This window comes from Schistocerca americana, chromosome 1 (assembly GCF_021461395.2).
Source record: "Schistocerca americana isolate TAMUIC-IGC-003095 chromosome 1, iqSchAmer2.1, whole genome shotgun sequence".
NCBI lineage: Eukaryota > Metazoa > Arthropoda > Insecta > Orthoptera > Acrididae > Schistocerca > Schistocerca americana.
In genome coordinates this window covers 866,730,195-866,747,472 of record NC_060119.1, presented here as the reverse complement: position 1 = coordinate 866,747,472, position 17,278 = coordinate 866,730,195, and the positions used below count along the sequence as shown (strand labels likewise).

Sequence of the window (17,278 nt, the reverse complement as noted above, 5' to 3'; positions counted from 1 at the left end):
TCCATCCATTATAGAAATCTTTATGCCTCTCCAGTTACCAAAATTAATATTTTCTCTGTTTAGATTTTACTTCCGTGCTATTTCTCGCGTGAGAGAATGCATATACAGTTATATATAATTGTGATCTCAATTGTTGTTCACTCAATATGCTTTTCATACTGATAAAGAAATGTCATTCTCTCTACTTGATTGAAATTGCGATAACCTCTGAAGCTTCAGGTTCTGGATTTTAGGAAATAGGTGCTTGGATTTTCTAATAGATCTACTAGGAACACATTTTCTACATGCATTGCACGGTCTTACCTGATTGTTGTCTTGTAACTGGTACTTCCTCTATTGAGCTTTGTTGTCTACTCTTGGTATTGTTGTCTTCTTCCTTCAAATTTATTTATTACTTCTTTTTCTTTTAGTTAGTATTTTTCCAGTATTACAACATCGTCTCCATCATCTCATCAGCATACATGGAACATAAAGGAATTATTAACATACATGTATACTCATCATCTTAACAATACTAGTACTCACATGTTTGCCCACTATGTATCGTGCCTGGCACTTGTTGCCACTTTACAATGTCACAAAAATATAATAAAAAAACGATAAAATGTTTTTTAGATGTATGGAATTAACGAGATTATTTTTTCGGCACTCAGACAAGCACAATAAGCTAGCCCCTACCTGTAAATTAATTCTTATTAGTTCATATTGGTTCTGCATGCACAAAATACTCTTTTCACCTCTGTATATTTTTGCTTACCAATTAATAATGCTCTGTCGGAACGCCGTATCCACCTAAAAAATCTTGACCGTGTCCATGTTGCATTAATCGGATCTTCGTGAATTCTCTGAAGTACACAGATGGGCTTTACTTCTTCTTATCACAGTACTACTTGGAATAACAGCTCATTTAATCTTTCAGTTAGTAAAATAATACTATATTCTTCTCTTCAGTGCACATAGAAATTACAGACTTTTCACTTATTCACGTAGCCCAAAATGGCTACCTCTGATTATTCTCTAAGATAATGTGGATCTACCTTTGTTTACTACCAGAGAGCGAGTTCTTCCTCTTACCAAGGAACTGGAAAAACATCTTATGTTTTTTAACACTTGAAAATCAAAAGTACATTATGGTAGGTGCAGGCTCTATGCTGGGCTACCGCTTCATCTTCTCTCTTTGCCTTTAAAGTAAGAAATAGAAAAGGTACATCACATCAGCCCATGGAAAAATGTCATCTCCAGCACTTAAAGACCATGTTAAATTTAAGGTTAAATTTCCTACCCCAAATATTCTATGAAAAATCCACCAAATATTTCTAAAGGATAAAGTGTTTCATTTTACTTATTCTTTATCTTCCCTGACCTCCATGGTCACTCGCTGGCTAGAGATGAAGCCAGTCGCATTTTGCACCAGAATGTCTGCCTTTTCAGGGGTGCAGTGGGTCCCACCTTCCTCCTGATGGATGATAACGCACAGCCCCACCAAGCTGCCATCATGGAGGAGTACCTTGAAACAGAAGATATCAGGCGATTGGAGTGGCCTGCCTGTTCTCCAGACCTAAACACAATCAAGCACATCTGGGATGCTCTCGGTCGATATATCACTGTAAATCTTCAAACCCCTCCGACACTTCAGGAGCTCCAACAGGCACTGGTGCAAGAATGGGAGGCTATACTCTAGCAGCAGTTCGATCACCTGATCCAGAGTATGCCAAGCCGTTGTACAGCCTGTGTACATGTGCATGGTGACCATATCCTGTATCATTGTCGGAGTACATGCACAGGAAACTTTTTGTAGCACATGTCTTTCGGTGGGGGGGGTTCTCAATTTATTACCAATACAGATATAGATCTGTGCCATGCGTGTTCCCTATGTGCCTTTGCTATTAGCGCCAGTTTTGTGTAGTGCCTAGTTGTGTGGCAGCACATTCTGCAATTATTCTTAAGAGTGTAGTTTCTCACTGAACAGACCATTATGCTTTTCAAAGATTTCATTGGCAAATTTTTATGTTAATTAATTTGAATGGGATAAATTTAGGCACATCATTAGCAAAAGTATTTTTTTATTAGCTTCAGTAGTTTGACCACAGAATCCAAGCACACTTCCAATACTATCTTTTATATCTATTTATAATTTAACATTGACCTCAATACTAACTCTGTTTAAAATTCTATGTGTTTTATTGTGAATATTTGGCTTTCTGTACGAATAAATTTTTCTAAATAATTTTATATTGACCTACAGGGATTTGTATTGTTTCTGCACCACAATATAATTTATTATTTTTCGATGTAATATTTGGAGTTAGAAACGTATATAAAAACCAACTAGTCCAAAATTAATAAAACTTTTTTGTGCAGGTACAGGCATCATTTCTTTGTGAACAGATGACTTACCATTCAAGTGAAGTAGGGGACACATATAATATGAATAAAAAGTTATTTAATTAAATGCATTTTGGGATCCTAAGATGAGAATTGCAGAGAAGAAATCGAAAAATAAACATGGTATGCATTTACTGAATTTTATTTGATGTGCAATAATAGAACCAAATGGCTGTGAGAAAAGAACAGAAATGATTTATAATTATATTTTAGCTCAAGCATGGTTGGTTTTGAATAAAATCAATCCCTTGTACATTTATTCAAAAAGTTTAGATCAACTGAAATACTTAAAATTTATAAAATCATGCAAAAAATCGAAGACAAAAGCAATAATAAGTAGTTAATTATAATGATTAAATTGTACCACTAGATGAATCTGACGATAATTCAGTTGGTATATTTGATGATTTCATTCTTGAAAATAAGGATGTTGTTAGAGAATATTTTACCAGAAATAGACATAAATAATCAGACTGTTTTTACATAGCTTAGACATATTCAAGAATACAAAAACAGTTAGTAAGGGACAATGCAACTTTTTAAAATATTTTTAGACAAGATAATACAAATTTAAGTCACATTTACCATGAATTAGTTGGTGGCGATTTAAAATTTAATGAATTTAAAGATAAATAAAGTAAATGTTGGAATGAGGACCAAATCGGTTTTTTATGGTCTACATGACTGGGTAAACCTAAAGAAGGAAGGTACAGCCATAATATACTAAATTTGTTAACTAACTCAATTTATTTTTACTATCGCTTTTTATCTTTAATAAGTATTTGGAAAATATGAATTAGGTGATGTTAAAAAGCTAAGCAAAACAGAAAGGAAAAGGAGCAATTAAAAGAAGGATTTGAAAAATGGAAGAAACAACCTACAACAGAGTGCAAAAATACAAAAAAAAGAGAGGATCAACCTGATATTGATTCAATATAATGAACAGGAGATTGAGTTTTGAAACTACTGAAGAAAACCGGGAGATTGAAAAACGGATGGTTCCATACAAATATGATGGCTATTTTCATGAATTTGATGACATACCACCAATTAAACAAAATTAAAGCCCACATTGTGACTATAGGCTAAATGAATCACAAATACAAGAAGTATTAGCGAAATGTGAAGAAGAGGCTAAAGACAGAAAAATAAAAATCAAGCAGGATGACATTAAAAAAATATCTGTAAGTGAAAGAATGCTAGAGTACAGCAGCCTTAGAGAAGATCAAGTTTTTGGATTAAGAGTTGTTGTTGCATTTAAATTTATTGGTAATATGCCAGTAAAATTTGATAGAGGTAAATTAATAGTAGGTGACAGGATATTTGAAGGAACAAATGGATTGATGAATCTTTTAACCTATTATGGAAGATATGAATACAAAACTGATGCCGTTTTTTTTATTTACCAAATTATGCAGATATTTTGTACCATTCAGCAGCATTATATTCTGAAAAGAATTCAAGTACAATCAAATCAAATAGAGATATTAAACGAAATAAATAGATAAGAGAAATTGTTTATGACAATTTCCCAGAATTAAAAGCAGATTTAGAACCAATTTGTAGTTAAAAAGTAGGTGAAGGCTTAATTAAAGAAATATATATATCAAAACCACTTGAATATATATGTGCATTAAGTAATAGATAGATTAGCAGTAATTCATGTTGGAGAATAGCAGAAAATAAAAACGATTATAATGAGGAAATTGAAATAATACAAACATTAACCAATAATTTTAAAAATTTCACTATCAATAATCCAAAAGGAATTCCACATTTGATCAGAATTTTGAATAACTTACTACATACATTTTGGAAAAGTGGAAAGCATGGGAGAGGATTTGTCAACAGGGCTTTAAATAATGTCACTGCCAGAGATGTTATCTACCAGGCTACACATACTGCAGACCCTTTACAAAACTATATGAAAGATTAGCACATGCTGATAAGGCTATAAATCCATTAGACAAAACTTTAAAAAAGATGAAATTGCACATAGAGATAAAAAAATTAGATAAATACTTCCTGGCATATTAAAACTGTGTGCAGACCAAGACTCGAAATTGGGACCTCTGTGCACAGGGCAAGTGCTCTACAAAATGAGCTACACAAGCATGACTCATGGCCCATGCTCACAGCTTTACTTCAGCTAGTACCTCGTCTCCTACCTTCCAGACGACACAGAAGCTGTCCTGCGAATCTTGCAAAACTATCACTCATGGAAGAAAGGATATTACAGAGACATGGCTTTGCCACAGCCTGCGGGATGATTCCAAAATGATATTTTCGAACTGTAGCACAGTGTGCGCTGATATGAAACTTCCGTGCATATAAAACTATGTCCCAAACAAGACTCAAACTCCTGCGCATGCATGTCACGGGCATGTACTCTACCAACTACGGTACCCATGCACGACTCATGACCCGTCCTCACAGCATTACTTACTCCAATACCTCGTCTCCTGTTTGGTAGAGAGTACTTGACCTCAAAACTCAAAGGTCTTGGTTTGGCACACAGTTTTAATCTGCCAGGAAGTTTCATATCAGTGCGCACACCAATGCAGAGTGAACATTTCGTTCTGGATTTAGAGAAAAGACATGAATCACATAAATAACTTCAACTGCTGACGCATCAATTGGAGAAAAATTAGCTGCTACAGCAGTTAGAGGATTAACGTATGAAATGAGAAAATTAGGAATCGGTATTAATGATGATGGTTGGGATTTATGAAATCCTTATAAAAATTATTCTCTGTATAAATGAATAACTTCAGCATTGATTATACTTAGCTACCTAGTTGAAAAAATAAACCAAAATCAATTAAAATTAAACTCAGTAATGAACAATCTAATAATATTGATAATTTTTAAAAGTTCCCCAAAAAAGAATGAGAGATAGGAATGAAGTTTTAAGGGCCTGGCGTGGCGATAAAAAAAGCAGATGGCAATTTACTCACAAAACCAGGTACTCATGTTCTAAAAAACTTATTGAAACAAAACTCCAGACTAACAACACATGAAAGTTGTTTTCTTCCATTACCATTACCATATCTAACACGCAATGGTTCACTAGCTTGTGGAACAGCTCGTATTACAAATTCAGTAATGGATAAGAGAAAATGCGATGCAGAATTTGAAGAACCAAAAAAAAAAACGTAATTTGTGAATGGAGAAGAAAGGAACCGGAAAATAAATGTGAAACACATTGAAAAATCAACTAACAAAAAACTGAAAAAGAACTGGAATCAAATCCCAAAGATTACAGTTAAATTTTAAGAAAGAAGTAAATTCAAAAACAAAAAATTTGATTGAACATAGCGAGAACAATCCATCATGTCTTTATGATATGTATGCAGCATTTCAAATCATTCAGACATGCAAAAATAGAGAATATATTTAAGCTGTTTCAAAATGAATTAAGTAGCATTATTATGGCACCTAAATATTGTATTGATTTTAAAAGCAGAAGATCCTGTAACTTATTATGATCCAGTTACCAAACAATATTTAGAAAGTTAGTTAGCCAATCTTGTTAGCAAAGTAGAGTACTTAAGTATTTTAAAACAATTCAGTATTTATGTCACTACAAAATATCTTCATGAAAAAGTTGTGTAGATTCAGCATGACAACTACAACACCATAACCCATCTGGATGAAAAAATGGAAAACATGAATACAACACCTACATTTGCTTTAGTTAAGTTAATAGACCAGAAAATATAATGCTTGATAGACAAATAATTGATTTTCGGCTTAAAAGAATTTTTCTTGTTGGTAAGATGTAAACAACGATTTGAAATTTGATGGTTTCAGTATTAAAGAAAGTGTATCTGATAAACTATATGAAGTAAATAATAGTAATCAATCATTAATGGTAGACAAATCAGGTTTTCTAACTGCAATATTGAAACATACAGATACAACTGTACCAGTACCCATGAGTTAATTATATTTGGCGAAAGAAATAAACATTTAATAATTTTTTTATCTATAAAATGGATAACCATATCTGGTGCTTGAAGTGTAGAAAATTTACTGAAACACATAATCAGTCCTACTACAGTAACAACTAAAAATGGTAAACAGTGGATTGAAGGTGTTTACACAGTGAACAACATTAAAAAGAGGAAATAAAAATATTCTAGAAGAAATTATTAATGAATTGCTTAAACTGATGGGAAGAATTTTAAAAGAATGAATGTTCTTTCCTTTGGTATAGATAAATTATGGAAAGGATGATCTAATTCAGATAGATTCTGGAAATTTAAAAGCAACTTCTGAAATAAATAAAGAATATAAATCTTTATAAACTGTTACTTACGTTTTTTTTTTCAAAATATGCATGAGCTATTCTAGTTAAAGATAAAATGAACAAAAGTGTGACTGATGCTTTTCAAAGAATGATTAAAGCAGGAACACCAAGAAGTCTGCAAACAGCTACTGGAAAAGAATTCCACAATAAAGATTTTAAAGAATTCATAAAAATATAACATCAACCATTACTCAAATTTTCAGAAATGAAAGCATATGTTGCAGAAAGATTTAATAGAACAATCATACACAAAATTTGGAAAAAAACTGACATACAAGGAAATTATAAATGGCTATATATATACTCTCAAAATTACTTGATGAATACAGTAACACAAAACATTCAAGAATAAAAATCAAGCCAATGTTCGTTAATGATAAAAATTACAACCCAACTGCCATTGCATCTAATGATAAACCAAAATTTAAATAGTAGATAAAGTGAGAATCAGCAAACGTAAAGCAATTTTCGAAAAAGGATATACAAGCAATTTGTCAACAGAAATTTTTGAAACTGAAAATGTTACCCCTTGTGATCCAGTCAGATATAAACTGAGACCTAGATAGAGAAGAAGTGAAACTAAATTTTCATAAGCAAGAACTGTAAAAAACTAGTTAACCTACTGTCTCTCTTGTGGAGAATGACTTGAGGAAGAAAGGAGCTAACGCAATGGTTGGGTTTTGATAATTCACATAATAGTTGGATGGATAAAAATAAAATTGTTTTATAAAAAAATTTATATTTAAATGGGATTTGTTATTGAAAAGTTACAACTGTTTGCAAGTGATTACAATAATAGTTTTGGTTATTGTTTTATTAAAGAAGAGAGAGTATACATTGACACTGAAATAAAGGAAAAGTTAATAAGAATGATTTAAGGTCAAAATTATTTGAGAATTTTAAATGTGAGTTCATTGAATCAGATGGGTTCAACATGCCTAGTTTATTAGACATACATAAAAATTGTGATGAATGTTAAATGAAACTTAAGTATGAAAAAAGTAGTTGGATTCTCACTTTCATAGAGGAAGATTTGTTACATCATTAATCAGGTCTTCTTGTGTCTAGCCACCCATGAGATAAAAATAATTGTGCCCACAAGTAATATTCAATCTTTCTCTCACTCTCTAGTAAAACTTTATTGAGTCTTTTATTTAGTCTTATCATTTCATCAGAATTTGGATGATTACCTCTAGAACGTAGGTATTAAAATCCACGGAGAAGAAATAAAAACTTTGAGGTTCGCCAATAACATTGTAATTCTGTCAGAGACAGCAAAGGACTTGGAAGAGCAGTTGAATGGAATGGACAGTGTCTTGAAAGGAGGGTATAAGATGAACATCAACAAAAGTAAAACGAGGATAATGGAATGTAGTCGAATTAACCCATTAAGTCCCAAATTAATTATTTTTGAAATTGAATTTTTTATTCCTTAATTATGATGTACATACTGTATGAACCACAATAAGTACAAAAATAGCCAAAGAATATTTATACATGCTGATATAATGGCCGTCCTCAAATTAGGACGCTGGAATCTAACAGTATCGTATAGCATACTAAACTGTATTAAAGTCTTAATTATTTATTTCTTGTGAAGAGGTACAGAACACTTAACACACAGTGTTACACGGAATTTAACACAATATATGTTTGGTTTCCCATTGCATTTAGCTCTTACACATCATCTTTGCATGCTTCTTTTGTCAATCATATGACCAATTCCATCAAACCTGATGTCTGGTATCACTTCCAACTGACTTGATGGGTATTCCATTGGACATCCAATATTTGGTCTTCCAGTGTCCAATTTCAGGTATGTAACTGTAACAGCACGTCTGAAATCCAGTAAATCCAGTGCATTTTTAACATGTGCTAGTCTGTAGAAGAGCCAGGCATTTACGAGGGCCATTTCCAGAATATGTGTAAATAGGACCCAGTCCCATTTTCTCCCTCTAATTACCGTCGCATATTTTCCAGCTAACCAGTCATGGTGGTCAATACCTCCCATGTACGCATTATATGACTTCAAAACGGCAGGTTGTTGCAGTTGTTTTCTTACTTGCTTGCCTACTGTACCACGTAGCTGCTCCCAAAGGTTCAACTTTGTCCAAATTTGTACCAATTGTAACGCATCTGTTGTCATGCCATCGAATAAAAAAGACTTCACTATTTCTGTCGAACTGGTAGTCGTAGTTTCCTCGAACTGTCTTTTTCAGTTCGTTGCTGCTCAGTAGTGGACAGTCACCAACTCGATTCTCTCTGACGGTCCCAGTTGCTCGAAAATCCAAATTTCTCAGATGAATCAGAAGATCTCTACTAGTGAAGAAATTGTCAGAGTATACACAATGATTCTCGGGTTTTTCAATGCAGTCCAGCATGTCTAGGACTACTCGGTTCCAGTAACGTCGTCTGGACCTTCTCCTTTGTTGGTCATACAGTCTACTTCAGGAGGACATACAGTGATATCAATATGATCCTGATCATCTGACACCGCATTATAGAATGTGTCAGTTTATTATTTCTTCGTTAGTGAGGTATCTATCTCGTCTGAAGGCCATTATAATCTATATAAAATGAAATGAAATAAAATAAAGTGAAATGAAAGAATAATACTTTAGCACAAACTACAGAAAAGGGAATGTGGAAATACCTCTATCCATCTAGAACTGTATTATTTACTAATGGGTAACATAAAAGAGAGGTCCTTACTTACAACAAAATCTTGTAAAATTACCATGTTCTAAAAAGAAAATACATCAGAAGTAGCAAAGTTTCGTATTCGAACGTGCAGCAATACAAATAACTGAAATGATAACACCAAGTCCCAGTGTCCTATTTAGAGTACACCAAATTTTATAACAATGGAAAACAATGAATATAACTCCAACTGAGCTAAAAATGCAAGTACATTAAAAGACACATTGTTGACTATAAATAATCACAAAAAGATCTTTGCCACATATTTCAAATATTACTAAATTGTCGATAAAGTAAATACCTGTAATAACGAAAAGTGTGCCTTAGTATTCAATAATCAATTAACGGTAGGATTTATTGCTTTTAATTTCCTGTAAGCATACATTTGTTATAAAAAGCATCAAAAAATGATGTAGAACAGTAATAGTTGCAAATTATTAATTTATTGTGTATTTATACATAAATATGTGCTCTGTCCTCAAAATAGGACACTGGTACTTAATGGGTTAAGTCAGGTGATGCTGAGGGAATTAGATTACGAAATAAGACACTCAAAGTAGTAAAGGAGTTTTGCTATTTGGGTAGCAAAATAACTGATGACAGTTGAAGTAGAGAGGATATAAAATGTAGACTGGCAATGGCAAGGAAAGCGTTTCCGAAGAAGAAAAATTTATTAACATCGAGTATAGATTTAAATGTCATTAAGTCGTTTCTGAAAGTATTTGTATGGAGTGTAGCCATGTATGGAAGTGAAACATGGACAATAAATAGACAAGAAGAGAATAGAAGCTTTCGAAATGTGGTGCTACAGAAGAATGCAGTAGATTAGATGGGTAGATCACATAATTAATGAGGAGGTATTGAATAGAATTGGGGAGAAGAGAAGCTTGTGGCACAACTTGACTAGAAGAAGGGATCGGTTGGTAGGACATGCTCTGAGACATCGAGGGATCACCAATTTCGTATTGGAGGGCAGTGTGGTGGGTAAAAATCATAGAGGGAGACCAAGAGATGAATACACTAAGCAGATTCAGAAGGATGTAGGCTGTAGTAGGTATTGGGAGATGAAGAAAGTTGCACAGGATAGAGTAGCATAGAGAGCTGCATCAAACCAGTCTCAGGACTGAAGACCACAACAACAACAAACCTCTAGAACTGTTCAACTTTTTTGCAAATTTTGTCTTTGTATACTGACTTGATAATTAAATTCACATTTAAAAGAACAAAAGTTGATCTTGCATTTTGAATGGTCGTTTCAGGTACAACATGTGGTAATAGTCTATCTGTTTCTCTGTTTTGTTTTGTAAATTGTCTCCAAAGTAATATTAACTGTTTCTCACAAACTTCCTATTCGTTCCTCCGCCAATTTGATTATTTCTACTTTATTTTTGTTTATTTCTTGTAGTCGTTGCATAGAATAATTTTTGTATTCTATTTGGTTTCTGTAAGAATCTATAATTTCTTTCCTAATCATATTGTATATTCTCCATGTTCATGGACTGGTGGCAAAACCTCTTCAGCTAACGAATCTAGAAACTGTTCAGCTAATTTCATTTTTATTTCATAATTAATTAATAGAGACTTGTTTCATTAATAAAATTTGCTTGTGGATGTAAAATTAGCGATTTTCTACCAATCGAATATTTGTAATTTTTCTTAAGTTTTTTTCTAATGTGATATAAGATTGCTTTATATTTTTATATTCCAGTAATACAGCTACATCTTAGCATTAAACCAAGGATTATTATTTTCATCAGTAATCATATATGCATGCTTACACGGTCTACAATCGACTCCATTTATATAGAATATAAGAATACTAGATAAGATATTTGGAAGCAAATTCTATAGCAGGCCCATTCAAAATTTCATCATAAATACTTTTCCTCCTCTCATTTATTTCTACAACAATATTATTCGATTGGTCATATAAAATCTCAAGATAATAAGATAGGCTGTTCAAGTGAATATTTAACATTTCTTTAGTTTTATCTTTTCTGTGTGCACCAAAATAAATACTAAGAATATGTTCAACTTATTTATAATCTATACATACATATTTTCTGACATAATAATATATCTTCTTCAGGCCTTCCACTATTATAACCATATAATCTTCCAGTAAGATGGTTTTCAGACAGTACACCACCAACTTTAAAATAGTTTTTCTTGACATAATGCTTAGATGTGGATATGTAAGTAATTTGTTATTTCTTCATCGGTAGCATACCAGAAATTATATTTTCTGTTGTATACATTCTCTGTCTTTATGATTTAATTTTGTTATAGTTGCTGATTGACTTTATCTTTCAATGTTATAGTTTCTTCATTTTTTATTCATCATACTTTCTAATTGATGGTAAAACATATTATGTTACCCAATCTTGGATTTGTTCAGGTAATTTCACTTTTGATTTATAATTAATGTATATAAGGCTGGTTTGCTGATAAAAATGGTGTCTGGATGCAATAGCAAGAGAAACTGGCTATGACTATTCATATCTTTGTCGCTTTTCCTATATTTTTCTCAACACTGTCCAATATTGCGTTTGCAAATTCTAAAAGTTTAGCAATATCTTTATTTCTAATCCACATACTACTCATTATTGATTACCACTAACTCTTCTTTATGATTATAAACAAGCTTATTGTTATCCTGAAATATATTCATCAAACTAGATGTGTTTGCTGAATATACTTACACAGAATGAATTTTATTAATTAAATTTCAATACATTCTAGTGGTTGGTAAAACCTCAATTATAGCCAATTTTTGTAGAATTTAATTTCTTTGATAAAATTGAAGAATAAGAAAACCAAATTCATTGATAAATATAATTCTTTTTTTTGGTTAAATATAATTCCTTCTTTCATTATATATTAGACATGTATCAGAAGTGACCCTGGAAACTTTTCTATATTTATTTTTTATGGTCCCTGTTTCAAAATCAAGCAGTCAATTTATTTCTCCATGTATACCCCAGTAATTAATATAATTAATATCTCTTTCTTAACTCCATTTAATATAAAACTTTAGATCTAGTTTTATAATTTCCTTCAGAGTGTTTCTAAAACTGTTTGATTATAGATCTGAATTTCTTTTTCATGATATATGTATTGTACTAAAACCTCGAAAATGAAATAAAAAATACATAGTAGTACATGCGCAGCAACAAGAAAGGAGATTAATTTATTTATATAAATTTTTATCTAGAATAGGAAAAAATTGATTCAAATTAGCTGAAGCTAGTACATAATTTTACTCAAAACTAATAAATTTTTAATCTGTATAAATGGAGGCCTCCAAAAAATGTAAAAAGTGTGAAGCAGAAAAGTCAGTTGGTAAGTTTTATTCACACATGTTCACAAAAGATAAGCACTCACATATTTGTACAGAATGTAATAAAAATCGCTATAGAAATGTATATAATAATAGTTCTTTGTGTATGTGGAAAATATATTACATCTGAATACTGTAAGAATCATGTCAAATGGCTTTCAAGTGATGAGCATTCATGAAAAATCAGTATTGTGATAATTCAACAAAGAAATTGTATTGGTTGCCAAGAAATTAAAATTTTTTGTTATTTTTACCTAGGTCCTACAGCTAGGGACGAATTTTCAAGTACAAAGAAGATTTTTCAGTGAGAAAATACCCAAAAAAGACAAATGGTTTGTACATGAGGAAAAGGAATGTTATTTATAAGTGCTCTCAAAAAATATTTTTCGGTAAACATATAACATTAATTGTAAATTAAATTTATTTAATCACTACATTTTGGTGTTTCATGAAACTCTCATTTTTCAAAAAGTTTATAAAATTTTATCTGCATAAATGGAAAACTTACTGAGACCATTCACAGTTGCTCATCTATGTGATTATTGTAGAAGAAATAATTTAGGGGTATATAGCAAATTTAAAAAGATGATTAAATTAATTTAATTATTTCACTTAATTTACCATCCACTACAAAGACACTCAATTATATATAAATAACTGAACTCAGAAAATTAGCTAAATATAATGGCATTAGAGGCTACAGCGAATTAAATAAATAAGAATTAATTAATTTAATAGTTTTTAAGGAGTTCCTTTTTCATCAAAAATTATTCTAAAATACTTAAGCAAAACCAGAAAGGGGTTCATAATATAAACTATTTTTACAGTTTTGGTGATGATGTTTTTAAGAAAACTCGACCACTAAGACAAGAAAAAACTGTGAGATTAGATGAAATTGATCCATTCAGTAGTAAACTATTTGAACAAGAAAAAGAGGAGAAGTCGCCTAAAAAGGATTTATTTGAGATTAAAGAAATAAGAACCAAAATTAGTGAAATACTTAAAGCTTGGTCTATTGACTGAAAAATTGCCTTTAACGATGCTAATGTTACTAAACTCGATATCATTGGTGAAAAAACAGAACATGTAACGAAAGTTCTCAGCTCTGTAGTACAAGTAGCTAAAAAGAGAACTAATTTTAGAAAGGAAGATATGTTGAATATAACAATCAAAAACCGTTTTATCCAATTTCTACACAATATAAGGTATCAGATAGTACTAAACAGTCTGTTGAAGTGTCATACAATAAAATCAGTGATATATTTTCATATGATGAGTCTACTGTACAGCAGACACCACATTTACTATTCAAATTTTAGTAGTTTCAAGAAGCAGAGGTGATGGAGGTAGAAAAATAAAAAAAAGTTTGGTTATGATATAAAGACTAAAAGGTGTAGCACAAGAAATAATAATAATAACAATCTATGTTGTCCTAAAGCAATAATAGTGGCATTAACATAAGATACAAATATTATTTTAGGAAGAGAATTAACTACAAACAATATTTAAAAAATTAGAGAAGGAGTTAAATAGAAGCCACAAAAGGAGTTAGGCAACATATTATGTAACCAATAAGGAGAATACAACAAATAAGAAGAAGGATTTACTCTAGCTGATATTAAAAGCGTTGAGAACTACTAGATATCCAAGTAAATGTTGTATGTGCTGCGAATTTCCATTTAGTCATATATCATGGTCCTGAGAAAACAATAAAAATAGATCTGTATGAAAATCTTAATGATTTTCATCTAATTAACACTATGTCAGCATTCTTACACTCATCATATTAATGTAGTATATGAAATAAACCATATCACAACAAGACCAAAGACAACTGTAAAATAAGAGAGATAAATATAGATTCTATGCAGTGGTACAGAACACATAACTGTGGAAAATCAGTTATATTATGGAAACTGTAATAGATACTGTTGTAATGAAGAATGTAAGTGCATTTGTTTGAGATCTATAAAACATAAATGTGGTTTTTAATTGTGTGGAAACTGTAAATAAATATTAAAAATGAAAAATCATAATTGTTACATGCAACACAAATAGGAAAAAGGTGGTATATCTGACACAATATTTTCTGAGGATTTTATAGCCAAAGGTTGTCAAAACCGAAATAAAGACAGCTGTTATATTGATGGAGAATTAAAAGATTATTTAATATTTTCAATTGCTGGGGATGCTAAAATATAGTTACAGGAAAACAGTTTACATGTTGTAAAAAGTGAATACCAAAGAGAGTTCCTTGTACCTATAGAGAAAGAAACATGTTGTTTGACTAAGAAGCAAAACAAGAAACTGGTATACATATTCGACTTCTAATTACAGTCCACAATTTTAATAGTGATATTGTTTATAAATTTAAGACAATAATTTTGTAGGTGGATGATATCTGATAAACTTCAGAATTATACATTTATAGCTCATTATGCTGAAGGATATGATTCACAATTCGGTCTGAATTGTTGAAAATACAATAAAACTGCACGCAGTCCACACAAGAACTAAATTGATGTTATTTTCCATTAAGCATTAGAACTAAAAATTGTAGACAGCAGTCATTTTCTACAGGGTCGTCTTGATAGCTTCCCAAATTATTTCATTTAAAAGAATTCAAGAAAGGTTACTTCCGACATTTTTCAATAAACAGAAAAATCAAAATGACTAAGAGCCAATTCATGATATCGAATGTTATTGTCATGACACTAGGAAACCAAAAGGAAGAGAAGTGTTTCTCAAATGGTACTGTCAAAAAATTATGTGTTCAATATGAAGAAAGAAACTAGTGAATATTGTAATTCTGACGTAGATATATTGAGAAGAGGCTGTTTAGAACTAAGTAAACACTTCCTATAAATAGTTAACATATAACCATTCTGTTATTTAACAATTGCTGGAGATGTGGGAATGTGATTGACTAAACTCAGCAGTGTGTGAAAAATTTATGAAACTAAAACATTTACCTAAAGTTGTCAATCCTTTGAACCCCAGATATGCTTTTCATGGTGGTAGAACTAACATAATAAAATTGAGAGTTGAAGCAGGCACTTTCAAAACAAAAATAAGATATGATGTGTGTAGTCTTTATCCAACTGTGCAGTATTATGATTACTATCCTGAACGACATGGGACAAAACTATATAAACCAAGATATTATTCTGAAAAATGGTATGGTTTATAAAATTTAGAATATAAGCACCAAGAGGTTTTTTTCACTCACTTTTGCCAGTAAGAGCAAACATAAATAAAAATGAAAAGCGGTTGTTTCCTTTGTGTGTCAAGCATACAGAAGAGAAAATAAAGAAATATAATCACAATGATGACGAAAGAAGTTGTATTGGAACTTGGGTAGGCGTTGAAATAAAGAAAGCTATGGAAAAAAGATATAAAATTTTAGATGTCTATGAAGTGTGTGATTTTAGAACTGAAAGTAATACATTGTTTAAACATTATGTAAAAGACTTTATGAAAAGAAAATTAGAAACCAGTACTCATTATTTTGAAACTAATGAGATATCTACCAAAACAGTGAAGGAAAAACTGGATGCGACTTAGATCCTGATAAGACAAAAGTAAATCAAGGAAACGAGCTGATGCCAAGATGTGTATAAATTCATTATAGAAAAAATTTGGACTTGTCAAGACATGACTAAAGCTGAGTATGTGAGAGATTTACAACAATTTTATGCAATACTACTGCATGATTGTTAAGATAATATAGGTATAAATTTTATTAATGAGCAAATGGTAAATATGAGGTACAATTTTAAGGATCATTATACAGAAAATAATACAGCTACAAACATTTTTATAGTAACATTCACTATTTCAAATGCAAGGATTAGCTTGTATGGTACGTTAGATGAGCTAGGAAGAAATGTTACACATTTTGATACAGACAGTATAGCAGACATCTATAATGGTAAAAACACTGTAGAAAAAGGACGTGTCTAGGATGAATGGACCGACGACTTAGGAAATAAAAATGTATTATAAATTGGGCTTCAACTAAATCCAAAATTATTATTTTGAGAAAAATGATAAGACCACAGTAATGAAAGAAAAGGACTTCACTGAAATTATAAAAATATTCAAAAGTTGAATGGTGAATTTGTGATAAGATTGATTAAGAGTGAAGTGAGAGGCAAGATACAATTACAATACAATCAGATAACAGGAGATGTAGACACTAAAAAAATATAAACAGACAAGTTAAGAAAGAAATCTCATTTCACTAAGATAAAAGAGTAAATTGGAAAATTACGATAGAGTGCCTCATGGATATTAAAACTGATTTAATTTATTATTTAATAAAATTTAAGAAATTAAAATTATAATAAGTTTTCTATATATTCTAATGTAAAAATGATATCTGATTGCTATTTCATCATAACAATGGAATAAGTTGGTTTTTTTGTATTTTCTGTTTTCTAAATGTGCATTTTTAGATTTTTTTAGTCAGTGAGTGAGAAACTTATAAAAATCATATATAAGCTTTAATACAAGTTTTTAATATTTTTGGTAAATTGTTT

General features: G+C 31.1%; 1 protein-coding gene across 1 annotated transcript; it reads right to left on the bottom strand.

Annotated features, from left to right (window-relative positions):
• Positions 1-8,381: 8,381 nt before the first annotated feature.
• Positions 8,382-8,843, bottom strand: LOC124594807 (piggyBac transposable element-derived protein 3-like). The gene has a single exon (XM_047133245.1). The coding sequence runs from the start codon at positions 8,841-8,843 to the stop codon at positions 8,382-8,384; it is 462 nt and encodes a 153-aa protein (XP_046989201.1).
• Between the last annotated feature and the right edge of the window lie 8,435 nt (positions 8,844-17,278).